Source organism: Belonocnema kinseyi, chromosome 9, assembly GCF_010883055.1.
Source record: "Belonocnema kinseyi isolate 2016_QV_RU_SX_M_011 chromosome 9, B_treatae_v1, whole genome shotgun sequence".
In the NCBI taxonomy this organism is placed as follows: domain Eukaryota; kingdom Metazoa; phylum Arthropoda; class Insecta; order Hymenoptera; family Cynipidae; genus Belonocnema; species Belonocnema kinseyi.
In genome coordinates, this window is record NC_046665.1 from 83442882 (window position 1) to 83470597 (window position 27716).

Sequence of the window (27716 nt, forward strand, 5' to 3'; positions counted from 1 at the left end):
TATATTTTTCGAAATTTAAAATCATTTTTGAAATTTTTTTCGAAACGTTTAAATATAATTTTAAATGAATTGATTTTTTTTCTAAAACTTTTGGAAAATCCTGCAAATTAAAAAAAAAATCCTTAAAATTTGAATTTATGAATAACAATAGGATCACTTATTATTTGTCAAATAATTTTAACGAAGTGTGTTTACCGAAAAAATTTGGTTATTCGTAACGGAATTTCGATGCAAATACAACCTAATTGAAAACAAAATGTAGATTTTTTCAGTTTCCAACAAATTTAGAGGCTTTTTAAGAATTGTGAAAGTATCCAAGCGAACAAAAACATTTTCTTAAAATTCCTAGACAAATTGAAAATGATTTTGCATTTTGAAAAATTATTGTAACAGAAAATTTAAAAAGATTTTAAGAGATTTCCAAAATGATCAAAACAGAATCTAGGAGATTTTAAGGATTTTTTTGCAATTTGCAGGATTTTCCAAAAGTTGTAGGAAAAATTCGGTTAATTTTAAAATGTATTTGGAAGTTCTAAACAAAAATCTTAACACACTTCTTTTCAACTACTTGAAGACATTTCAAGTTTTTAATTAATTTTGAATATTTTCAAAACTACGAAATATCTCTTGAAATTAGTCAAATTTTGTTTAAAAGTAAAAAGTGTTCAATTGCTATTTATAGGTCAAAATTTAAAAATTACACTTACAAATTAATAAACATTTTTTAAACTGAACAATTCAAATTGTAACGTTAAAAGTTAAAAAACTCTTCGAAATTTTAAAGATTCAAGGCTTTCTGTGTAAAACAATTCAGTTTCAAATTGTTTACTTTTACATATATTTGTGTTCCATTCACTCGTCTTAAATGAACATTGAAATTTTTAATGGCTAAGAAAACTATTAAAAATAATATATTAATTTATTTATTCAATTTAACATAAAAAATAATGTAAAGAAAGAGCTGAAACTTTGAATTAAAAATATTTTATTCATGAATCATTCAATAAATTCACCCTGTAATTGTAGGTCATTTAGCCTAATTCTGACCGACTTTTTAGGATCTTTTTCTCCATAGGAAGAATGCTTAATTACAAAATTATCAATATAAAAGTTAAATAAATAATACCTCTGTTTTTATATCGCCGTTCGCAAGCTTTTCTTGTGAGAGAGTCGGCGACAAAATACTGTTGGTCAATGAAGCTGACGAGGTAGCAGCTCCTGCAAATCCATTTACAATATTCTGTCGTTCGCCATTGACTTTGCTATTGTCGATTTGTAGCTTGTCCATAAGATGCGACAATCTGTCATCTCCGACAGTTTTCTGGTAATCCATATTGGCATTACTGTCTACGTATTCCATGGTACTTCGTCTGTAATCAGATCTCGTTCCTCCTCGACCTGTCACGTTTGACGAAGATGGCGAGTGCGAAGCTGTCGGCGACGACAGCACATTTACTGAGGCGCCGCCGATTGGATCTTCTCGAATCGGCCTGAATACCGCTCCTGAATTTTCCCCTACTAAAATGAAATGTATTTATTGTACAAAAATATAGACGAGGATGAAATAAAAGTGTATTGACTGATCTTCAAGAGAGATCTTACAATTTACAGGAGGTGGCGTTTCCTCTCCACCTTCAGGCTCGCCCCGACTTTCAATTTCCGACCTCGCAGTGTCGTCCGATCTATGAATTAAAAAGGAGAAATTAAAAAGCGCCTTCCCATTCAAAATTGGATTGAAAAGATATTAGGGTTACTCAAGTCCTGGAGAAAAAAACCCTGTCAATTCGAGGTATCTCAAGTTTTTTCCATGTATAATTTTTCGCGAGTTTATTATAAACAATGGGTTTTTTTTAGTTTCTAGGAATTTAGTTAATATAACAAGATTTTTGTATAATATTTCAACAAAATTTGTAGTTTATCTACCTATTTTAAAAACTCAATGCATATTCAGGTGAAATGATGTGGATAGTATATTAAATTCAATTTAAACCACTTCAAATTCCTAACTTTTCAAGTAGAAATTTGGATTTTCAACCAAAAGATTAATTTTCTACCAAAAAGACGATTTTTCCAAAAAATAAATAAATTCTCAATCGAACAACTTAAATTTCAACGGAAAAAGCTCAATTTTCAAGCAAAAAGCTGAATTTTGAACTAAGAAAGATCAATTTTCAACCAAAAATAAAATAGTTGCATTTTCAGTTAAAAAAAATTATTTTTCCCATAAAAAAAACATAAATTTTCAACCAAAAATTGCTTAGTTAAATTTTCAGTTTAAAATTAATGTTTAACCAAAGAGACGAATTTTTGACTAAAAATATGTAATTTACAATTACAATAGTTGCATGTGCCGGCTAAAAAAACTTATTTACAACAACAAAAAAACGAAACAATTTTTTTTTAAATAACCATATTTTCAAACAAAATGATTAAAATGATGAATTTACAACTGGAATAGTTGAATTTGAAACCAAAAACATGAATTTTCAACTAAAATGATGAGTCTTCAACGAGAATCATTAAGGTTCCAACAAAAAGGGTAGTTTTAAACTCAGAAGATTAATTTTCTACAAAAATAAAAACAAATAAAATAAAATTTGTTGAAAAATAGTTGAAGTGTGGCAACAGGAATAGTACAATTTTCAATGAAAAAATTAATTTTCAGCCAACGAAAAAACGAATTTCCAACAAAATAGCTCATTTTTCAACCAAGGAGATTAATTTTTAATTAAAATAATGAATCTTTAACATTAAAAAATTAATGTTTAAAAAAAGAATAACTGTCAACCAAGTAATTAAATCTTCATTAAAAAAAAAGATGAATTCGTAACAAAAAATGTATTATACTTGATTCTACAAAATAAATGAATTTTCAACTAAGACCGAACAATTATTAACCAAAAATAGAATAGTTGAATTTTCAGTTTAAAAATTTATTTCAAACCTAAGAGGCGAATTTTCAACACAATAATTCAATACAGTAATATAAAACTACTTTTACAAATGAAGAGTCATTGATATTCAATTTAAAATTGCAATTTTAAAAAATGAAGAAGAAAATTGAATTCTCAAAAAATGTTTCTCGGTTCGCAAACATTTTTCAAGGTCAATAAAGTTGAAAAAATCGAACTCTAAATCTACAAATTCTTCCATTTGAATTAATAAAATCTAAACTGCAAATGAAGGCACTCAAATTAGAACTCTTAAATTTTAAACTTTTAACATTGAAGTTTACGAGTTTTTTAATTAAATAATTTTGTGTTTAAATGCTCAATAATGTACACGTATAAAATAGAAGCTTTCGACATTTTTAAACTGAACGATTTTTAAATAAACCCAGTTAAATTGCCAAATTAAAATTTTTTAACTTTTATAAATTGTATATTTCAAAGATTCAGATTCAGTTCTGAAAATATAAATCCATGTTATCATTTTTATTGCAATAAATTAAAGAATCAATTAATGAATTTTCAAAATTTCAAAATTATATCATTTAAAGTAATTTTTAGATAGAACAAATAAAAACTGAACAATTACATTTTTTGTATAAACTGAATAATTCTTAAATTAATTTTATTTTAAATAGTTTAAAAATTCTTAAAATGCTTCGAAATTTCATTTTAAAATTTTGAAACATCTACATGTTGTTTTACATTTTTACAAATTTTCTAAATAATAAAAAAAATTCAGGACTTCTAAAGATCCTTTAAAATTATTCGAATTTTTCATACAATTTTTTTTCAAATTCTTTTAATTTAAAAAAAAAAATCCTTAAAATCTTCCACATTCATTTTTGATAATTTTGTAAATCTTTCTAAATCTTTTTGAATATTCATTGAAAATTAACTTTTTAAAATAAAACATCATTTTCAATTTTTCTAGGAATTTTTTTTATTCTTCTGAAGCTTTTCAAAATTCTTAAAAAGTTTATAATTTTTTTTTTTGTTAGAAACCTTAAAATCTATCTTTTGTTTTAAATTAAGCCGTGAGATAGTTACACCGAAATTTTGTTGCAAATAGCCGGATTTTTTGGTACATGTAGACACTTTGTTTAAATTATTTGAAATCATTTCAAATTTTAAATTAATTTTGAATTTTTTCAACATTTCTAAATATCTCTTCATCTTACGTGAATTTTTTACTATAAGAATAATAGGTTTTCAATTATTATTTATACATCAAAATTCAACAATTAAAACTGTGATGTTCAAAGTTTAGTTTTTAATATTTAATTATTATTGCTGATTTTAAATGAACAATCGGATACTTCTACATATTAGCTAATTGTTATTTTTCTTAATTAAAAAATTTCAAATGAAATAGTTTAAAAATGGAATATTTTAAACTGAAATAATATTTGAAACTTAATAAAAGCTTTCAATTATGAATATATTATTTTTAATTTATTTAAAAATTGAAAATAATTGCTAAAGTTTCAATCGGGCGTTTACATTTTTTAAACTACTTATTATTTAATTTTTAAATCTTAATGTATAGTTCGTTTGCAAAAATTATTATTAATTTATATCCGCAGCTGATTAACTAAACACATTTTTATCAAAAATCTTCGATTTTAAAAGCTTCTAATTTTTAATTGTTTACGTCTTTGAAACTGCATTTTAAAAGTACTTAAATTAAAATTTACGCTTAAAAATTAAAATATAAAAATCCAAATTTTTTAAGTGGAAGATTTTCGAAATACGCATTCTAAACTGAATGATACCATAATAGAAAAAGATGAAAATATAACTAATTATTTAAAAAACGGTTTAAATCACAGTTGTACAGGTTTTTTTGTTTCTAAAAATTTGTAAAATTCCCGGTCCAAAAATAAATCCACTGCAATTTCCCAGTTTTTCCCGAGCCCCAGATAGGACAGAGGCCCTGGATATTAAAGAAATATATCAAGTACCTGGCGACACTGGCTGTATCATCAGTATCGACTTCAGTGAGTCTCTCGGAATCGCTCGCGAGTACATCGGTACTCCAAGCTTCTGATGCAGTTTCGCTCACGTCCAACATCTGCAAAGCTTCCACTGGAAGGGAAGGCGGTGGTTGTTCCACAGGAGGAGGAAACGGAAATCGTTCTTGCTGCTCTACAAATTCGCTGTCTGAAGCCAAAACGTCTGTGGACCACGTATCGGATACCAGAGAAATAGTTTCATCGCCTGTAGATTGACATTATATATCAATTTTTTTAAACGAAAACACAAATAGAGTTCTTAAATGCCCAAGAATTTATGTTGAGCAAATGCCCTCGAGAATATGATCAGCATTCAAGCTCGAACATAGCATTTAAGAGAATTTAAAGCATTTAAAAAAAAAAAAAAAATATATATATATATCATAATTAATACATAAATTTTTACAAAAAAACATTCTAGACTAAAACAAACATTAACTTTTCTTAAATTACACAGATTCTACAGATTAGTTAGTTCCAGAGAGTCAGTGAATGTCAAGGAAAACCTTATAGAGTTAGGGAATTTTCGAAAAGCTAAAGTTGAAGTTAATTTTATTATCATGGTTGAAAATCGCAACTATTTCGTTGAAAATGCATCTTTTTTTGTTGAAAATAACTATTTTTGGCATTAAATTAAAATCCTTTTTGATTCAAATATCACGTTTTTCGTTGAGAATTCATCCTTTTCAGTTGAAAATTCAACTATTTTGTTGGAAGTGGAGCTACTTTGTTAAAAATTTAAATACTTGTTTTAAAAATCCTGTATTTCATTGAAAATTCGAATTTTTGGGAGAATATTTAATCTTCTTGGTGTTCTAACTCCGTTGTTTGGTTGAAAATTCCTTTAAACATTTTAATATTTGGTTGAAAATTCATGTAATTTGTTAAAATTCGTCTATTTTGGTAGAAAATTCATATTATTGGTTTAAAATAGATCTTTTTGGTTGAAAAATAGTTTATTTTTTAATTTTAATTTTTTTTTTAACTGGAAATGTAACTGTTCCACTTTTTGTCGAAAATTTAACTTTTTTATAGAAATTTAATTTACTTGGTTGAAAAGTATATTATTTCGTTGAAAATTCAATTATTTTTAGCTGAAAATCCGTATTTTCTGGCAGAAGATTACACTCATCACTTGATACTTCATCCTTCTTTGGAAAAAAATTCGCTTTTATTTTGGTTGAAAAGTTATTTTACTGACTGAAACATTAGGTATTTTATTTTTAGCAGAAAATTTATCTTTTTAGTGGAAACTTCGTGTAACTGGTTAAAAATTAAATTTTGTTTAGTTGAAGATTTATCATTTTGGTTGAAAATTCACTTGAACCATTCCATTTTTTGTGGAAAATTGACCTTTTTAAAAGAAATATCATCTTTTTCGTTAAAAAATGTAGATAATTGTAGAAAATTTAACTATTCGATTTTTTGTTAGGAATTCATTTGTTTGAAAAAAAAAATTTAGTTAAAAATTCGTTTTTTTTTTATACAAAAATGACCTCTTTTGGGTTAAAAATTCCACTATTTGGGCAAAACTGCATATTTTTGGTTGAAAATTCATTACTGTGGTTAAAAAATAATTTATTTGGCTAAAAATTCGTTTCTTTTTAGTTCCAAATTAATTTTTTTATGGAAGATGTAACGATTCCATTTTTAATTGAAAATTTATACTCTTTTTTATACCTCTTTTTGGTTTGAAATTCCTTTGAAAATTCCATTATTTGGTTGAAAATTCATGTAATTAGTTAAAAATTCGTCTGTTTTGGTAGAAAATTCATCTTATTAGTTTAAAATTTATATTTTTGGTTGAAAATTAGTTTTTTCTTATTTAGATTAAATTTTTTTACTGAAAATGTAACTGTTCCACTTTTTGTAGAAAATTTATCTTTTTTTATAAAACTGTAATTTTCTTGGTTAAAAATTATACTATTTCGTTGAAAATTTACTTTAATTTTATTGAAAATTAAATTTTTTGCTGAATATTTAATCATTCTATTTTTAGTTGAAAATTTATCCGTTTTAGTTGAAAATCCGACTTTTCTTGGCAGAAGTGTACACTCATTAGTTGATACTTCATCTTTTTAGTAAAAAATTAATTTATGTGGTTGAAAAATAAACTATTTTGTTGAAAACTTTTTTTCTTTCATGGTTGAAAACTTATTTTATTGACTGAAACATTAAGTATTTTATTTTTAGCAGAAAATTGATCTTTTTAGTTGAAACTTCATGTAAATGTTTAAAAATTAAATTTCGTTTAGTTGAAGATTGATCATTCTAGTAGAAAATTCACTTGAAATATTCCATTCTTTATCAAGAATTACCTTTTTCGATAGAAATGTAATCTTTTTCGTTCAAAAACAATCGGTTTTGTACAAAATTTAAATATTATATTTTTTGTTTATGAATTCATTTCTATCTCTGAAAAAAATATTTAGTTAAAAATTCATTTTTTTTAAATAAAAATATCATCTTTTGGGTTGAAAATTCAACACTGTGATTAAAAAATAATGTCTTTGGCTAAAAATTCGTTTCTTTTCAGTTCCAAATTAAGTTTTTTGACGAAAGGTGTAACGATTCCATTTTTACTTTAAAATTTATACTTTTAGTTGGAAATAAATAAATTTTGCTGAAAACTCGTTCTTTTTTGTTTAAAATTTACTTTTTTAACTGCAAATTGAACTATTCTCGGATTGGTTTATAAATTTAACTTTTTAGTTAAAAATTTCATATTTGATTGAAACTGCATCTTTTTTGGAGAATTCATATTTTGGGTTTAAAATTGAATTATTTTGTTGAGAATTATTATTATTTATTTTTTTTGCAAATGATTGTGTTAACTAAAAATTAGTAAAAAATTCATTTTTCAGGTTCAAAATTGATATTTTTGATTTGAAAACTCAGCTAAAAAGTATTTCAACCCTTAATAAGGCACAGTAATAATAATGTATTATTATAACATATAAAATAATAAATAATGTAATTATTATTAATAAAGATAGAAAATACGATTTTTAAAATCCTAATTCAAAATTCTTACAAATTCTCAAAGTAAATCAGTTAAACTCTTTAGAATGCTAGAAATAAAAATAAAATTATACTCAAATAAAAACTCAAAACACACCCCACCTTCAATCAGTTTCTTTATCTCGAACTTGCAAAACTTGTCGTCTATTTCCGAACGACTCTGTTTTGTCGGCATCGTTGGAGGAGGTAAATCCATTTGTCTTGCTTCACCTGGAACGCGACCATCGTCGCCCTCCGTAATCTGTGAAGAAGGAGTATCTCGACCTGAAATATTGGGAGTGCCTCTTCCCGACACATTTGCTGAAACCATATCCGACAAATTATCATTTTGATCTTCTGTTTCCAATTCTAGCGAGGAAGCGACGCTGTGATTGGAAGCTGCTTCAGAGACGGCTTCTAAATTATCCGAGGTATTTCCAATGGACCCCTCGAATAAGACTGTAAACATATTTTCCATCTCTAGTAAATAATCAACACTAAGCCATGCAAGATACACAATAAGAATAAATATAGGATAAATTCATAAGACTTCAAACCAACTTAAGATAATTTCCAAACAATTCAAAAGAATTGGAAAAAATTTTTAAATAAAAAAATTGCGTTGATTTCCGTAAAATTGAAATGAATTTAGATCAATTTCAGATAAACGAGAAGAACTTATGAAATTCATAAAAATTCAAATGAATTGAAAATAATTAAAAAATATAAAGAAACTTTATTGAATTCAGTATCTATCCAATAAGCTTATAAAAATTAAAACGAATTAAAAAGAATTTTGTGAAATTCGTATAAATTCAAGATGCAGTTAAAATAATTGAGGATCAATTAAATAAAAGCTTTTTAAAATTCCAAAAAATTCATTGAGTTGAATAGAATGAAGTGAATTTAGAAGAATTCAACCAAATTAAAAAAGTCCAAGGAAATTCTAAAGAATGTAAAAGAATTCCAGGTGAATTTAAAAAAATCAAATCTCTTGAAATTTTGTAATGCTTTCTAACTTCTAACACGAAAAGTAACTAATGACTACAAAACAACTCAAATCATAAATTCAAAACAATTGGAACAATGTTAAAAATCGAAAAAATTCGATTGAATACAACAAAATTTTGAGTGAATTTAGAGAAGTTCAAAGATGCAGGGTGGCCGTTTGAATTGACGAAATAAATTCCCGGTCATTTCCCGGTACACAAACATTTTTTACGGTCAATGAAATATAAAAAATGAAACACTAAAGCTAAAAAATTATCCACTTGAGGTGATAAGAACTGAGCTGCAAATGAAAGCACTGAAAATGGACCTTTTAAAATTGAAATTTAAAAGTTTTTAATTAAAAAATGTTGTATTCAAATGCTCAATAATTTACGCGTATAAAATTAAAGGTACTAACATTTTTCAATATAAAAAAAAACATCAATCCACGTTATTATTTTCAATGCTCTAAATTAAAAAATCAATCAACGAACTTTAAAATTTTCAAAATTATATAACTTTAAGGAATTTTAAGCTAGAAACATCAAATATTTAAAAATTGAAAAATTTTAACTGGACACTTCTTAAATTAGAAATTTAATTTTTTTTTAATAGTTTAAACGTCCTAGGAAAGCTTCAAAATTTAATTTAAAAATCTTGAGAAATCTAGAAGTTGTTTTAAATTTGTTTTAAATTAAAAATTATTTTGGAAATTTTTCTAGAACTTCTAAATATCTGTCAAAATTAATTGCATTTTTTCTAAAATTTTCAGAAAATCCTGCAAATTTAAGACAATTCCTTTACAATTTGAATATATAAATAACAGATGAACATTTATTATTTGTAGGCGAAATTTGAGTAATTTTAAGGAATATGTAGAAGTTATGAGAAGATTCAAACTTAATGTAAAATTTGAAAGGATAACTTAACATAAAACAAAGTGTAGACTTTCGCAGATTTTAAACAAACAAATTAGATTCTTTTCAAGAATTGTGAAAGGCTTCAAAATAATAAAAAAATTTCTTAAGATTCCTAGGAAAATTAAAAATAACTAATCATTTTGAAATTTTTTTTTTAAAAGTATTTAAAAAGCTTTTCAAAGATTTAAACAGAATTTTCAAAAAAAGATTCTAAAGACTCTAAAAGTTTCACTTACAAATTAAACATTTTTCAAATACAACAAATAAAATTGTAACGTTCAAAGTTTAAAGACTCTTCGAAATTTTAACGTTTCCAGGTTTTCTATGTCAAATAATTCAGTTGAAGATTCTTTTACTTTTAAATATTTGGTTTCAAAATTCAAATATTGCTAAATATTCAATAATTAATCTTTTTTTTAATTAAAAATTTCAAATTGTTTAATGACTAAGACTTAGAAATTCAAACCGTTTATGTTATAACGTAAAAATAAAAAAATTCTTAAATTTTGAACTGGTTTAAAATCGCGATGTCAAATCGTTTTTGTTTACTTTTTATTACTTAAATCACAAATTTTCAACATCAAAGGCTTTTATTTTTTATTTGTTCAAGCCTTTAAAAAAGCATTTAAAAATTATTTAAATTAAAAATGTAAGCTTAGAAATAAAATTTTTTGAAATAATAAATTTTGAATTATGCATTATACCCTAAATAATAGCATACCTGAAAAGCATAACAATTTCACTAATTATATAAAAATGGTTGAAAATGGAACGTGGACGGATTTTTTTTCTACAAATTGGTAAAATTCCCCGCCAAAAAAAAAATCACTCATTTCCCGGTTATCCCGGTCTCAAAAAATTCCCGGTTATTTCCCCGCCCAGCGACCACCATTAAATGAGAACAATTAGATGAAATTTATAAAAAAATCAAGATAAATTTAAAAAGCAATCAAGTGAATTAAAAATAATTTACAAACATGAAAAATGATTTCAATTGAGTAGAATTGAGTGAATTCAGAAGAGATAAAAAATTTTTTAATGCAGGCTAAATTAATTAGAATTCAGGGCGAATTCCAAATGAATTGCAAAAAATAATTTAAAATCTCTTCAAATCTTTGAAACCCTACGAAATCCCTCACTTCTAGTGAATAAAATCTGTAAAATCCAATACAAAATTTAAAATACCCTAAAAGGACTAAAATATTTCAGGCTTTGAAATCCCTTCAAATTATTGAAGTAAGTCAAGAAAATTGTGAGAATCGTTTAAAATTTCCTAAAATATTTCAACTCCTTTAAAATCTTTTGAAATCCCTAACATTTTTTAAAGCTCTTGCAAACTCCAAGGAATTTGAAAAAATACCTTAAAATATTTTAAATCCACTGAGCATTTATTCATTTTATCAATTGATTGTCAGCATCAAATAAATAAAGTAAAAAAAAGTAAAAAAATCCATTAAATTGAATAAATTTAGTAGGATTCAAATTAATTAATTTTTTTTTATAAAATTCCAAATAATTAATACAAATTCAGGATAATTTAATAAGAATCCAGGGTGAATTCAAAAAACTAATGTCAAAATTTTTTAAATATTTCAAGTCCTACGAAATATATAAGCTCTCTTGAATAAAATCTTTGAAGTCCACTACAATATTATTTATATCTGTGAAATTCTATGAAATCTAGCGATATTTCTTGAAATCCTAGAAAATCGATTAATATACATTGAGAGCATTAAAAAAACCCTTAAAATCATTGAAATCCTCGGAAACCTTATAAAATCCCGTGAAATCTTTTAAAATATCGTAAAACCTTCTAGCAGGCTTATAGTTCCTGTAAAATTATTCCATATCTTCCGATATTATACGAGATTATTTACCTTAAAATATTTCAAACCCTTTCAAATCCTTTCAAATTACTGAAATAAATTAAAAACTCCTTGGAATCTTTTATTATTCCCTAAAATATTTAAAAGCCTTTGAAATCCTTCGAAATACCCTGCTTTTTGTGAATAAATACTTTTAAATCCACAGAAATATTATAAAATCCCGTGAAATGATTTGATCATTTCTCGAAATTCTCGAAAATGTATTAAAATACCTTAAAACCTTTAAAATCTCTTAAAGTCATTGAAATCCTCGGAAAATCTGAGAAAATAACATGAAATCTTTTTAAATATCTTAAAACATTCTGTAAAATCGTTCCATATCTTCCGAAATTTTATCAAAAGGACTATCTTAAAATATTTTAGAAGCTTTGAAATCCATTACAATAACTGAAAATGAATTAATAACTCCTTGGGATCTTTTAAAATTTTCTAAAATATTTCAAATCCTTTAAAATTTCACTAAAGTATTGATACAAATTAAAAATCACCTGCAATCGTTCAAAAAACCTAAAGTCACCTAAACTATTTTAAATCCTTTAAAGCTCTTGAAAATATCAAGGAATTTGAAAAAATACGTTTAAATGTTTCAAATCATTCAAACATTTTATCAATTAATCCACAGGACCAATTGAATAAAAACTTTTAAAATTAAAAAAAATCCATTGAATTGAATAGGATTGAGTAAATTTGGAAGAATCCAAATGATTAAAAAAATAGAAAGCATTTAAAGAACTTAGGATAAATTAACAATAATTCAGGGTAAATTAAAAATCTCTTCAAATTTTTAGAACCCTAAAAGCGTTCAGTCTTTTAAATCTCTTCAAACTATTGAAATAAATCAAAAATGTCTTGCAGCTCTTAAAAAGTCCTAAAATATATTATAAATCCTTCGAAATCCCTTACAATTTTTTAAAGCTCTTGAAAATACCAAGGAATTTAAAAAATACCTTCAAATATTTCAGATATTTCAGATATTTCGAATACTTCAGATTCTAGAAAATTCTTTATCCTTAAATATTTTAAATGCTTTGAAATCCCTTTAAATTATTAAAATTAATAATTCCTTCGAATCTTTTGAAATCCTGCTAAATACCTCAGTTCTCGTGAAGAAATTCTTCGAAATCTACTAAAAATATGATAAAATTCCATGAAATTATATAACCACATTTCTTGAAATCCTGAAAAATGTATAAAAATATATTGAGAGTTTTAATTGATGCCCTGTCAAATTGTTCCATATCTTTCAAAATTCTAGAAAATTATTTATCCTATAATATTTCAAATTCTTTTAAATTCCTTTAAATGAATTAAATTGATAATTCCTTGAAATCTGTTTAAATAACCTAAAATATTTCAAAATAAAAACTCTTGAAAAAGTCTTGGAAGTTTGAAAAATTCCCTAAAATATTAAGAGAGTCTTCAAATTATTGAAATCTATAACTTCTCGGAATCTTTAAAAATACCCTGAAATATTTAAAAAGAAGTCAAGACAATTCAGAAATAGGTATATTATTAACCCACGAGTTAATTGAAAGAAAAGTTGCATTATTATATCTTATATTATGAGCTCTCTATAGAGTACCATAGGGACCAAATCTTGAAAATACAGTAGGGTCTGTGAAGCCTGAAAACCTATTTCTATCATTAATTGTTGAAGGGACAATTTTTCAATAAAAATATACCTTCGTCATGAGATAGGGAAAATCGGGTCCTCTTTTCTTGTATCTCAATCCGTTCAGCGCTGTTGCTCTCTCTCGCACAATCGTTTCCACGTGACAAATCATCCGGAAGGTTCAACGTAATTGACTCATTCTCCATATTATTTTGTATGTCCATGCAAAGAACCTATTGAAAAAATTATCATCTGAAATAGAGCTCTTTTAAATTCCAATAATTACCGATCGCTTCTTAGTTTCTGTACCTTCTGCTCGCTAAGCAATCCGACACACTTGCCCATTGTAGACCCAAAAGGAATAACGAGAACACCTTGAGGAGTTTTATCCAACGACTCGTCCTCTGTTCCCGACGTTCCATTCACTTCCTCGCCGCCATCTGTCGTTGTATTCGACGAAGAAGATGAAGATATCCGATTTCCTCTGCCCCTTCCTACTAACAAATTTTTCAATTCAATAACAGCTATTGATGATGAGTGTAAATTTCTCGGCTTGAGCTGATAACGGAACTGGTGAAATTATACGAGCGAGAAATGACCTATACGCACATGTATGACATGCAATTTTTTGCAACAACCAACCTTACCTTGGATATGTAAAACAATTATAGCAGGATGTCCAGCGATTTCGTAAGGAAAAAATTCAATGTCTTTTACAGGTTTAGCAATAAAGTTTTCCAGGTCTCCTTATTTTTTTAGCAAATAATCCAATAACCGTTTGTTACACATAGATGTAAAAATGAAACATTTAATTTTTATATTGGCCAACAATTTCTAAAGAAAGCAGAATCTTGAATAAATAAATTCTTAATTTTTTGCAAACATAAGGCGTCTTTGTGAAATATTTGGAAATATTTTTATATCTTCGTGAAGTCTTTGAAATCCTTGAAACTTTTGTGCATTTTTTAAAATCTTAGTGAAATCTTGAAATTCTGAAATATTTGTCAAATCTTTCTTTCTTTATTTGTGAAATCTGTTGTATTTAAAATCATTGAAATCTTTTGAAACCTTCCCAAATTTCTTGAAACCTTCTGAAATCGCTTAAAACTTTTGAAATGTTCTGAAATCTTTGATAACTTTAAAAAATGTTAAATTCTGGAAATCTTTTGAAATCCTTATAAATTCTTGGAAATACTTCTGAAATCTTTACTAAATCTTTTGCACGTATTTTAAATCACTGGAATATTTGAAACCTTTGTGAAATATTTTTAGATTTTCTAAAACGACCTGCACTTGTTTAAAATCTTTGAAATGTTTTACTGCAGTCTTTTATAAACTTTTATGGTTTCTTTTACATGATTGTGGCATCTTATGTATTCATTTGAAATATTTTGAAATATTCTAACAATTTTGTCATTATTTAAAATCTTTGAAATGTTTTTTAATCGTTGAAACCTTGTGTCCTGCACTCTTTCTGAAATCTTTGAAATTCTTGTATTCTTCTGGCATCTCTATGAAATATTGATGAAGTGTTTTAAACATTTGTGAAATCTTCTGTATTTATTTAAAATAATGAAAATATTTGAAATCTTCTAAAAAATTTTGAAATCAGTAAAAATCTTTGAAATGTTTTGAAATCTTTAAATTTAAAAAATTGTTTTAATCCTTGAAATCTTCTGAAAGTTTTAAAATCTCTATGAAACTTGTGCAATGATTATAAAAACTTTGAAATCTTCTGCACAAATTTGAAATCTTTAAAATTAAAAATTGGTTTTTTGAAATCTTTGAAATTTGGTGTACCGTACCCTTTTTGAAATCTTTAAGAATTTTTTATGAAATCTTTGTAAAGTCTTTTGTATTCATTTGAAATAATTAAAATGTTTGAAATCTGAGTGAAGTCTATTAAAATGTTTGTAAAGCTTTGAAATCCTTGAAATTTTTCTGATATATTTATGATATCTTCTCAACAAATTTGAAACTGTTTAAAATCTTTAAAATGTTTTGAAATATTTCAAATCTGCTGTACTGTACCCTTTTTGAAATATTTATGAAATTTTAAAAATATTTGTGAAATATTTTGAAATTTTCTAAACAAAATTTTGAAATCAGTGAAAATCTTTGAAATGTTCTGAAATCTTAGAATTAAAAAAATCTTAAATCCTTGAAATTTTCTGAAAGTTTTAAAATCTCTGTGAAATGTTTGAAATCTTAATGAACTCGTTTCAAATCTTCTACACAAATATGAAATATTTTTGAAATCTTTTGTATTCATTTGCAATCATTAAAATATTTAAAATCTTTAAAATTGATGTAAAATCTTTTTAATAATCGTTTAAAAATTTTCAAATGTTTTGAATCTTTGAAGTCTGGTATACTGTGCCCTTTTTGAAATCTTTATTACTTTTGTATGAAACCTTTGAAATATTTGTCCAACCTTTTGTATTCATTTAAAATAATTAAAATATTTGAAACCTTAGTGAAATCTTTTAAAATTGTTGTACAACTTTGAGATCCTTGAAATCTTTGTGAAATATTCATGATATCTTCTAAACAAATTTCAAACGGTTTAAAACCTTTAAAATGTTTTGAAATCTTTGAATTTGAAATCTCAATCAAATTTTTGAAATAGTTGTGAAATCTTTTGTATTTATTTAAAATCATTAAAATATTTGACATTTTTATGAAATCGTTTAACATTTATGTAAAATTTTCGAAATCTTCGTTAAATGTTTGTAAATATTGGAGAAAATTTCGAAATCTTTGAAATATTTTGAGATCTTCTAAACAAATTGGAAATCGTTTAAAATCTTTTGAAATATGGTGAACTTTACCCTTTTTGTAATATTTGAATTTGAAATAATTATTACATTTTTTCAATATTTGTGAAATCTTTTGTATTCATTTGAAATAATTAAAATATTTTAAATATTTTAAAATGTGTGTGAAATCTTTGTGAAATGTTTAAAAATATTCGTGAAATGTTCGAAATCTTTTGAGATCTTCTAAACAAATTGGAAATCGATTAAAATCTTCAAAATGTTTTTAAATGTGCTGTACTGTATCCTTTTTGCAATCTTTGAATATGAAATCTTTTTAAATTTTTGTAAAACTTTTAAATCCTTGAAATATTTGTGAAATGTTTTGAAATATTTGTGATATCTTCTAAACAAATTTTTATTTATTTAAAATCTTTCAAATGTTTTGAAATCATTAAAATCGGGTGTACTGTACAATTTTTGAATTCTTTGTATTTAAAAGCTTTACTAAATTTATTCAATATTTGTGAAATCTTTTGTATACATTTAAAATATTTAAAATATTTTAAAACTTATTTGAAATCTTTGAAATATTCGAAATCTTTGAAACCTTTTCAGATGATCTAAACATATAGGAAATAGTTTAAAATCTTTAAAACGTTTTGAAATCTGGTGTACTTTTTGTAATATTTTAATTTGAAATCTTTACTAAATTTTTATGAAATATTTGTAAAATCTTTTGTATTGATTTGAAATCATTAAAATATTTGAAATCTTTTAAAATTTTTGTTAAACTTTTAAATCCTTGAAATAGTTGTAATATATTTTAAACAAATTTGAATTTTTTCTAAATCTTTAAAATGTTTTAAAACCTTTAAAATCTTGTGTACTGTACACTTTTTGATTAAATTTTTCAATATTTGTAAAATATTTTGTATTCATTTAAAATAATTAAAAAATTTTAAATCTTTTAAAATTTACGTAAAACTTTTTAAATCTTTGTGAAATGTTCGAAATCTTTGTAAAATTTTATGAGATCTTCTAAACAAATTGGAAATAGATTAGAATGTTCTAAATGTTTTGAAATATTTGAAATCTGGTGTACCGTATCCTTTCTTTAATTTTTTAATTCAAAATCTTTGTAAAATTGTTATGAAATCTTTTTATTCATTTTGAAATCATTAAAATATTTGAAATCTTCAAAACCTTTTAAAATCTTTAATAATCTTTGAAATCTGGTGCAATGTACCCTTTATAAATTATTTAAAATTCCTGAAATATTTTGAAAGTTTTAAAATCTTTGTGAAATATTCAAAATCATGTATACACGCCTTTTCCAAATCCTTTAATCATTTTTAAGCCTTTGAAATCCGTCAACTCTTTTTGAAATGCTCAAAATCCTTTTAAATATTATGAAAGCTTTGAAATATTTAGAAATCTCTCGAAATATTTTCTAACCTTTAAATATCTGATGTATAATTAAAAACCGAGAGGTCAACCACTCGAAAATTGTTTTAAAACTGAAACAAAAATTAAAATTCAAGGTACTCGAGCGAAAAATGTAAGGAGATTTCAAGGTTTTCAAGGTTTAAACAAATCAAGGTGAATTCCAGGTTTTCAAGGTCACTGGACTGTATTTCAAAGTAGGAGTTGCAAAAATGAAATTTGAAACAAAACCATTCCGACTAGTGACTAGACATTAAAAACAAAACAGTAACACACACCCTTTCCAAGAATTCCGCCCCTTTTGCTGGGAGTTTCCGGAGAGACATTATCCGGAACTCGATTAGAGTTAATAATATTTGTAGGCAACTGAGCCAACATCTCACTCAACTGTTTCTGATTCTCAAGACTTGACGGCCCCGCATCATCCTTTGTCATTTCAGCATTAATCGTTTGCATAAATGAGATTAAGGCATTCAACTCGTTCTCCGTAAAGAGCGCAGCAGACCTCGACAGTCCCTGTAATTTATTAGTTTCAATCATTGTGGGCTCGTCCTCTAATTCCTCCGTAGCGCCATCGAGCATCGTATCTATGATCGATGAGACAGAATCCTTTTCAAATCTTTTGTACAAGTCAATCACTTTGCCATCAATCGACTGGTACTTCATAAGCGCAAGCATTTGCAGAATCTGTCCGACTTGGATCAGATTAAACCTCGCGACATAACTGATTGGCGCATCGGTGATTCCATACGGTTCCGGATTGACAATTGCAGGACAGATGAAATAAGTAAAAACCAAATCAGTGCACATTGCATGAACCTCCTTCTGATCCACGTTTCCGCTTTTGCTCAAGAGGCCAGCCATTTGTCTCACTAACCAGAAAATACTCGTCGGAAAGCAGTGCATGTTCTCCCGAATACTCACAATGAATCTCTGAGTAATTCGAACCAGGGAATTTACAGTCCAGACTCGATAGCGCTGTAACTTGGCCTGGTACTCTGGAGTTCCTTCCTTTCCAAATTTCTTGAGCCGTTCGGCGGGTAGAAATCGAATTGGAGCTTTGTCAGGATCAATATCCAGGAAAGTCTCGTCTTCCATTAGCAATTGCATTATTGGTCCATGCAGGGCTGCTGTTAAAAACAATTTCGAAGAGAAGAGACTCTCGTGAAAAACCGAGTAGAAGCTGGAAAAGGCGCACGTCCCGTGTCTGAGTAATCTTCTAGGATTGTCTGATGGGACTATTTGAAGCAGCAAGAGGTGCCGGAGAAGTTTTAGAACGAGTATTTTGTCTTCGGGGAGCAGACAGCTTCCGTAAAGTCCTGTTGCCAAGGATTGGATTATTCCTTGCATTACTTCTGCGAGGATTTTGTCTCCTTCGACCAGGCAGGAAGCGAGCAGTTTTGGCGATTTTCGCAGAGCGCCGAGAAATTCTCCATATGATAAGCATGTTTGGTATTGGAAATGCTTGTAAGCGTCAATAAAGTGAGAATTCTCGAGAGCGTTCGCTCGCTGGCAACAGGATGCTGGAGTGGAGTCTGGGCGCGCTACTATCAGACGATTTAAGTTGACTCTTTGTTGAGCTGTTACCCAGGCTTGTTGAGCCAAGTCTGATGACATATACAAAACCTGCAATTTTCAATTTTAATTCATATTACAATTTTGAAATTTCAAAATTAGAAGGAAGTTAGGGATTTCTGGAAATATATTGTGAGTGAAAAATTAAAGTACTTTTTCATTAAGCGCTTGCAGATTCTGTTGCTCTGAATTGACGAAAAGACGTTCTTGTCGTAGATGACCGGATAATTCGATCATGTCCCATTGCAACGTCCCTAGGGACTCCACACTGTTTACTGAAGACATTACTGAAATACAAAAATTGGTAAATATCTTTTCAGAAAAGTAGGTCGACTTTAATAATCAGAGTGGCGATTCACAAGAAGTTTTCAAATTCCATATTTTTCTCGGTAAAATTTGCTTAATTTTTCAAGTCAATTTAATATGACTTATTGACGGTTTGCATACAATTTTAGTTTCTGACCCCCCCCCCCCCCATAAATAAATAAACCACATACTTTTACAAAATCACGAAAACTGACAGCCGACTTTTAAATTACTACATACTAAAATTATTATTAAGTTTGAATTGTTAAATTCTATACAAATGTATAATTAAACCAAACTTTATAAATAATGTTATCATCTTTCCTAATTTTCTCTTGGCTTATTGCAGTTTTACATCACAACTGATCTAAATGTTCTAAAAAATTGACAAAAATGCAGAAAAAGTCGATCCCCTTCCATTTCTTTTCAATTGACACTTATTTTTATGTATTATTAAGTAAATTTTTATTATATGCTATGTGAATTCCCTTTTTATAAATTAGAATAAACATTATATTCTAACATTCCCCCTTCAATTTCAGAAATTACCAGTTTCAAGACAAAATTCTAATTCTTTATGGAAATTCCTGTTTCAAAGTGCAAATTATAATTTTTTATGTAAATTAGATAGATTTCTCACATGTACATTCTTTTTAGATATTTACATATAATAGAAACCTGGATACAAGAGATACTTAAAGATACTAAAAGATAATATTTTTCTTAAATCTTACTTAACAAATAACTTACTTAACTAATACCTTAATTAAATAATAAAATATTTCCTTGGCTTTTAATTCATATTATCTTGCATATCTGCAAAGACCAGGGATCGGCTTTCCGTTCAATGTTTCACATAATTTGTCAATAAAATGTTGACTTCCCTTTTTTAACCATGCGTCTACTTCATCTACCCATTTCTTATCTATTTTATCTCTTGCTGTTTTACACACCCACATATGCTCCATATTCTCTTCCATTTCGCCTTCTTTATGGAAATTATATATTGATAATAGATTTTATGCTTTCACGATGATTCATTTTGATAAAAAGAGATATTTCGGGTTTCACTCGTGTAAAAAAATACGAATTGTTTGTTTCAGGTCAACCCTGAAGATGTGAACTGCAATGTTCACGAAACGTCAGCAAACATTTCGTAGTTTTTTACACGAGTAAAACCCGAAATATCTCTTTTTATCAAATTATATGTTGCAAGGTGAAAATTATCATTCTTTACGGGAATTCCCTGTTCCAAGTCACAATTACTTTTTTTCAAAAAAATTCCTTTTTCCAAGTCAGAATTATATTCACTTACAAAAATTTATATTATAGTTGATAAATTTAGTAACATAATTTAGGAGGAATGTTTTAAATTTTAGTGAATTATAATTTGCAAAAAATAAGAATTTTTAAATTCAAGCAAATTTTGATTTGAAACAGGGAGTTTTCAAAATCTTACGAATTCTGATTTGGAACAGGGATTGTTTTTTTCATTCAAATATTTTGCAGTTTTCAAAACAATAGATTCGGAATATGTATACACTTTTGCGAGTTTATTATAAATCATGTGTTTTTTCAGTTCTTTTTCATTACATATGTCCCTACAGTCCATGTAATTAAATAATAAATCAAACTAATTTTTATTTTATTTTCTTATACTAAAAATTCAGTGCATAGGCTAAGAGTACCAACTCATGCCCCCCCCCCCCTCCCAATTTTTGGCACCCTTTCTCTAATTTCTTAGATAATACATTTTTTAGCATGTTTTACCTTAGTTATTTTATTTATACTATCATTATTACATAAAATGAAAATATTAACTATCTCTAGTGCTATCAAATATTTATCTAAAATAAAATAAGTTCACTTCGGTTTTGTGGCATGCCAATAACTGCAATAAGGTGCTAAGAATTGGTGCTCTTGCCTTAATTCAGTAAAATTAATACGGGTACTATATTTCAACAATCTACATGAAGTCTCAACCAAAAAAAAGCCAAAAAAAAACGTTTTAAAGAAAATAAATTAATTTTCAACTAAAAAATAATTTAATAAAATATGTAATTTAATTTTCAATTAAAAAATATAATTTTTCAGTTAAAAAAAATTAATTTTTACACAAACTGACAAATTTGTAACTGAAATTACGAATCTTCAACTGGAATAGATGAATTCTAAAGAAGATGAATTTTTAATAAAAAATTTAATTTTAAAACAAATACTTTTATTTACAATAAAAAATGTGAAATCTGAACTAAAATGTAGAATTTTAAACTAAAAAAGATTAATTTTCAACGAAATAGTTGAATTTGAAATTCAAGAAGACAAAATTTTAACCAAATAGTTGAATTTTCAACTAAAAAGATCAACTTCCCATCAAAAATCGAATGATTACATTTTCAGTTAAAAAATTTAATTTGTAACCAAACTGATGAATTTTCAACTAAAATGATGAATCTTTGACGGGGATAGTTCAAGTAAAAATTTAATAATTAAATTTGCCGTTAAAAAATTAATTTTCAACCAAAGAGATACATTTGTACCTAAAATGATAGAATATTAAAACAAAAAACAGTTAAAGTTTTATCTGAAGCAGTTAAAATTATAGTAAAATATTAATTTTCAGCCAAAGAGAAAACGATTTTTCAACAAAATGCTCATTTCTTTAACCCAAGAGATGGATTTTCAATTGAAATTATGAATTTTTATCAAAATAAATTGAAGTGTAATAAAAGAGTTTAACTTTCCAACAAAGTATTACATTTTGATTCCAAAAATATGAATTTTGAAGGAAAAAATATAGTAGTTACTTGAACCAAGGGTTTGAATTTTCAATAAAAAACAATCGAATTGACAAACAAATACAATTTTCAACACGAATTGAATTTTCAAGGAAAAAAAGGCCAAAAATATCAATTTTTAATCAGAAACTCGAATTTTCAACTAAAAACTATTAATTTTCAACAAAAAATTTAATTGACAAATTTTCAGTTAAAACGAACAATTTAAACTGAGCTGATGAATTTTCAACTAATTTGGTGAATTTTCTACTGTAATAGTTGAGTTTTAAACCAAAAAGATGAATTATCAACCAAGAAGATTATTTTATACCAAAAAATAAGAATTTTCAACTGAAAATGTAAATTGTCAACCAAAAACTGAACAGTTAAGATATGAATTTTCAACTAAAGTTATGGAAGATTTAATTGAAATAGTTGTATTTTCAGTTTAAAAAAAAATCTGATTTTCAAAAAAATAATTACTTTTTCAAAGAAAGTGACGAATTTTCAACTAAAATGATGAATCTTCAAAAAAAAATTTAATATTTAACAAAAGAGTTTAACTTTTAACCAAATAATTAAATTATCATTACAAACTTTGTATCGTGAGTTGAATTTTCAGTCAAAAGAGAGAAAAAATTGCAAACTGTTGAATTTTCAAACAAAACCATTTATTTTCAATTGCAAGATTAATTTTCTACAGAAAAAAAACGAATTTTCAACAAAATACATGAATTTTCAACCAGAACTTGATTTTTAAATTAAAAAAGATAAATTATCAACCAAAAATAAAATAGTTTAATTTGCATTAAAAAACTTAATTGTTAACAAACAAAAAAAAAGAATTTTCAACTAAATAGATTACATCAGAAAAATAAAGCTAGTTTTACAAATGAAGAAGCATTGTTATTCAATTTTATATTGCAATTAAAAAAATACGCACGCTCTAGAAAAAATGCCCTATATTTCAAGGTTTGAATACTCAGCACACATTTTTCGCGACGTAATATCTGGATTAATCATGCACAGTAAGTCACGAAATTCCCGTTTTCCAGGAAACTATGGAAATTCCAAGCGAGCTAATAAGATAATTTTTATGTGCTTATTATTGCAACAATGCTGTGTTTGCAGGTTAGGCTGCCAGAAACATTTTTATTTATTCCAGTTATAGTTAATCTAATTCCAACGGAACTCTACAGGACGGAAACATTTACAGAAATTGCAAATTTTCGATATTTGATACTCTGCAATAAGATCCCGGATTGATAATTTTCTGATAGTTAATATTGTAACAAGTGTCAGATGACAGATCTCTCGCGAATGACGAATTTTTACGAAGATAGCACTTGAGGTTTTAAACCTCAATTAAGATTGAAATTTTCCCCAAAACCAATTTTATGTGATTTCAATTTAACGGATTTAATTAACAGCAAATAATTAAAAATGTGGCAATCATAATCAGTTATGGATTTTCGCTATAGAATTCTCACAAGTACCCTTTTGTTTCCCACGAAAGGAGAGAAATTAACATCTCTGTCTTAGATTTTATCATGACTCTCGGGTAATTTGGATGTCTAAAATGTTGTCTAGTCTGAGGCCTAGTTTGTACCAGTATGTACGTAGTACGGCCTAAGAAATGTGATCCGTATTTTTAATTTATATTATGAATAGAAGAGAGAGCGAAACTATTTGCAAAAAAGTGTATAGAACGAAATTCAAAAAATGGTAGGCCCTGCATAATCCACTGCATATTGAACTCACGTGCCACTCTGGGAGAGACGAGTTAAAAACGAAAATCACTTTAATTTCTAGATCAGATCTGCAGCTAGACTAACACTCCCGTTTGACGTACGACCATTTTCTATGAAGGTTAGATTTTTTCGAAAAATAAGCAACAAACAGTATATAACACACTCGTGTTTACACCAAGATGCGAAATGTTTGAGTCAGATGAGTGCATCTAAATTCCAGGATCCATCCAGCCTTGGGAAACTCCGGCAACTTCTCACACAACAATAGACAAAAGAGAAAGAGAGAAGACAAATCAAGAGTTAAGATGAATACTTGCTGGAAAAGAGAAGGACGGAGATCAATTTCAAAACTGCCTCTTTCGCATGCATGAGTTTCCTTAAAGTTGTCTCTCTCTTTCCCCACTACAAAAACCACTCGGCGGGCCCCGTCGGTAAAGTCAATTATAATCCACTTGACAATTTTGGCAATGTTATTGGCTGGTTTGTAACACGGCGTTACATAACCTAAAAATACACAGGAATATCTACTGTGTATGCCAGAAATCTCAGAGATATCCGCGTTTCCTGACACCACTGGTCGCCACGAACCTTCATTTTTTAAATTCCCTGACTGAGTTTTCGTTTTCCCTGACCCTTAATATTTAAAAATCAAAATTTTAATCTTCAATATTTTTAATATAGAATCTTTTAATTATATTATTGGTATTGGTCGATTTTGACTGAAACTTATGTGGGAATAGTAAACTTTGACGAAAAAAAACTATTTCGAACAATTGGAAGTTAAACAACTTCCCAAAAAAGAAATGTCTAATAGACCAGGAGAAAATCCATTGAAAATAAAAATGGTTGGTGCGCACAAGAGGTGTTGTTTTGGAAAGTGCAAAAGTGACAGTCGGTCCAAGTCTTACTTGGAATGTACTTATTATTTTATTATATTTCGAAAACCCTGTTTAATATATCAAAAGGGTGACATTCCCGATGGTTCACTTAAAAAGCATATTAAAAATTGGGCGAAATGCAGTAAAAGTGATATGTGGGTGAGGTTATGTGCGCGCAGAGTATTTTTCAAGCATGAAGGATGTAAACAAGGATACTTACATTTGCTCATTGCATTGTATTAATTTTAACTTATTTTCATTACAAATATTTTATGAAGGTTTAATCAAATGTTTAAAGTTCTTTAAATACTAACGTTCTCTCATTGAAACAGTTCAATATTGAAAATTAAAATCTGCATGTACCTTCTTTAATTTCGAGCATGAGATTAAAATCGTCTTTCGAAAGGAAATATTTTTCGATTATTTATACTCGAACTGCAGTTTATTAAAAAAAAAGTCATGACATTATTTACATCTATTTACAGTTGTTCAAATTAACACGTTTTTTGTCAAAAATGTTCGAATTCAAACCCTGTGGATTATTAATTCTTTCAAGTCTTTCAAACCTGCATTTAAAAATTTTTTACATTGCAAACTCACGTTTTAAAATAAATTATTATATAATATTATATAATAATAAACATTTCTAAAAATTCTTAATTAAAATTATTGCAAATTATCGTGTAATACGACATTCGGAATATTTTAAGTGATTAGATGTATTTTTTCCTCAAAATTTGTAAAATGCCTAGTCAAAAAATGAATTTACTGACATATTTATCGTCTGTTACAAACAATTCCGACCTTCCCCGTCAAACGGTCACCCTGATTTAAAAAGTACTATATAAAAACATAAATAAACAAATATTTTCACTTCTTTCAGTTTCACGTATTTATTACCATTTTATCACCATTTTCTTTTTATATTTCTTTTATTGTACGAATTTTCAGAGAAAAATGTTCAAACTAAAAAATCGCATTTGCATTTATTTCAGTAATTTGAAAGCTAGGTGAATTTAAAAACTGATAACACACCTATAATGATAGATATCAATTCATTTTCAAATGCATTTCATTAAAAATGCTTTATCAATCCTTTTTTATATTTTTTAATTATTAAAATTATTTCACTTTTATGCAGAACATTATTTTTTTTACTGTTGAAACCTTACACTATACGCAGTGTAAATATAACCTGCATTCCACATACCGGTCAATAAGTTGTTGCTTTTTCCTTTGGTACATTGTTTCCTGCATTTTAACCACCTTTTTAAGGGCATGTGATACTTACAGTTTCCCCGGCTTTTTTTTCCACAAAAATGAAAATTTTTAAAAACTGAATTCGTAGATGCTATAAAATATCATAACGGACGTCCCCGGACTCTTTTTTGAGGGATAATAACAAAAAAATTTATTGTGCTAAATAAAAATTTTATGCATATGTATTATTTTGAGGTTACGTCGTTTTTCATCTCTGCCTTTCCGATGATCTGGAAATTATTTATGAACTAAACTTTGTTGATTGCCTACAAAAAGGGTTAGTTCCGGGGGATTAGTTACTATGTTTATTTGCAAGTCCAAAGTTTTCGGCCAAAAATATTGAGTAGTTTGGAAGTAACGCACAGGAGAATTGTAACATACATAACCTCCAAATGTACACACGTTGTTAGCAATATCAAAAAATTTTTTGAAAAAAAAACACAAATAAAGTGTGCGGGGACGTCCGTTGGCATGTTCGCTATCATTTCCCAAATTTCTAAGACAAAGTATTGATTATTCTAGAAAAAAAGCCGTCGGAACCTAAAACTGGTAAAATCGATACTAATTCCTAAGCGCTATGCAAATTAATCAGATTTTGCTAAATTAAAAATTTTTTGAATTAAACCAAAAAAAGTGTGTGGGGACGTCCGTTAGCATGGTCGCTATCATGTCCCAAATTTTTAAGACAAAATATTGATTATTAAAGAAAAAAAGCCGTCGGAACCTAAAACTGGTAAAATCGACAATTTTCTAAGTATCACATGGCCTTAACTGACAAATGGTATATTTTCCACCTTTTTATGCAATAATTCAGCACCTGGCACATCATTTTCATTCACTTTTACATTAAAATTAGGTACGATAGTGTACATTTTACCAAAAATATGACAATTTTTAAATGCCCGCTAAGTGTCATGGGGGCGCCTAAGCTTCCGCTCTTAAATGAAAAGGACTATTAGATATTTTTACTTCAAGCACCAGCTACCTTCACTTCGTTCAGTGCTGAGGGGATGACAATGGAGCAAATGCATGGGATAAAACTTTATTTTTGTAATATCTGCCTAATGAATAATAATTATTATCATTTTATTATTTCACTAAATAGTTCTTAAGAAATTAAAACTATTTTTCAAACACACTTATACAGAACAAATTAATTTTTACGAAGATATCGGGAAAATAAAATAGGGTCCATTGTTTACCCCTTAGTTATTCTTAAATTCCCGAGAATTTAAGTTCGGGTTATATAACCGAGAATATGACAGAATTTAGGAGAATTTAAAAGAATTTATGATTTTTAACAATATTTTTATCTTAAAAAAATGGAAAAGTAACATTTTCTATTAGAAAATGAATTCAAAATAAAGAAAAATAGAAGTGTTTTCCACTAAACAGTTAAATTTTAAACCAGACATAAGCCTTCAATAAAAAAAATTCATAATGTAGTTTAACTTTGACCCAAGTAGTTGAATTTTCAATTCAAAAAGATTAATATATTATTATTATTATTATTATTATTATTATTACACCATTAAGCCATTTCCCTTTCGGGGTAGGCATGACTCACTCGGCAGGGGAAAGGAGTAGTGTGTGGAA

General features: G+C 27.0%; 1 protein-coding gene across 3 annotated transcripts in view; it reads right to left on the reverse strand.

Annotated features, from left to right (window-relative positions):
* The window catches only part of LOC117179606 (GTPase-activating protein and VPS9 domain-containing protein 1), a 44157-nt gene extending 19889 nt beyond the window's left edge, over window positions 1-24268 (reverse strand). The window contains exons 1-9 of one of the 3 annotated variants that reach the window (XM_033371587.1): window positions 24146-24268; window positions 19302-19435; window positions 17852-19199; window positions 13681-13868; window positions 13442-13604; window positions 8087-8422; window positions 4913-5168; window positions 1603-1682; window positions 1127-1518 (exon numbers count right to left, since the gene is read on the reverse strand). In XM_033371587.1, the coding sequence (XP_033227478.1) occupies window positions 1127-1518; window positions 1603-1682; window positions 4913-5168; window positions 8087-8422; window positions 13442-13604; window positions 13681-13868; window positions 17852-19199; window positions 19302-19435; window positions 24146-24191 (2943 nt within the window). In that variant the 5' untranslated portion in view covers window positions 24192-24268. Of the gene's footprint in view, window positions 1-1126; window positions 1519-1602; window positions 1683-4912; window positions 5169-8086; window positions 8423-13441; window positions 13605-13680; window positions 13869-17851; window positions 19200-19301; window positions 19436-23992 lie in introns of all 3 variants that reach the window. The other 2 variants (XM_033371588.1, XM_033371589.1) reach the window with 2 other exon arrangements.
* Between the last annotated feature and the right edge of the window lie 3448 nt (window positions 24269-27716).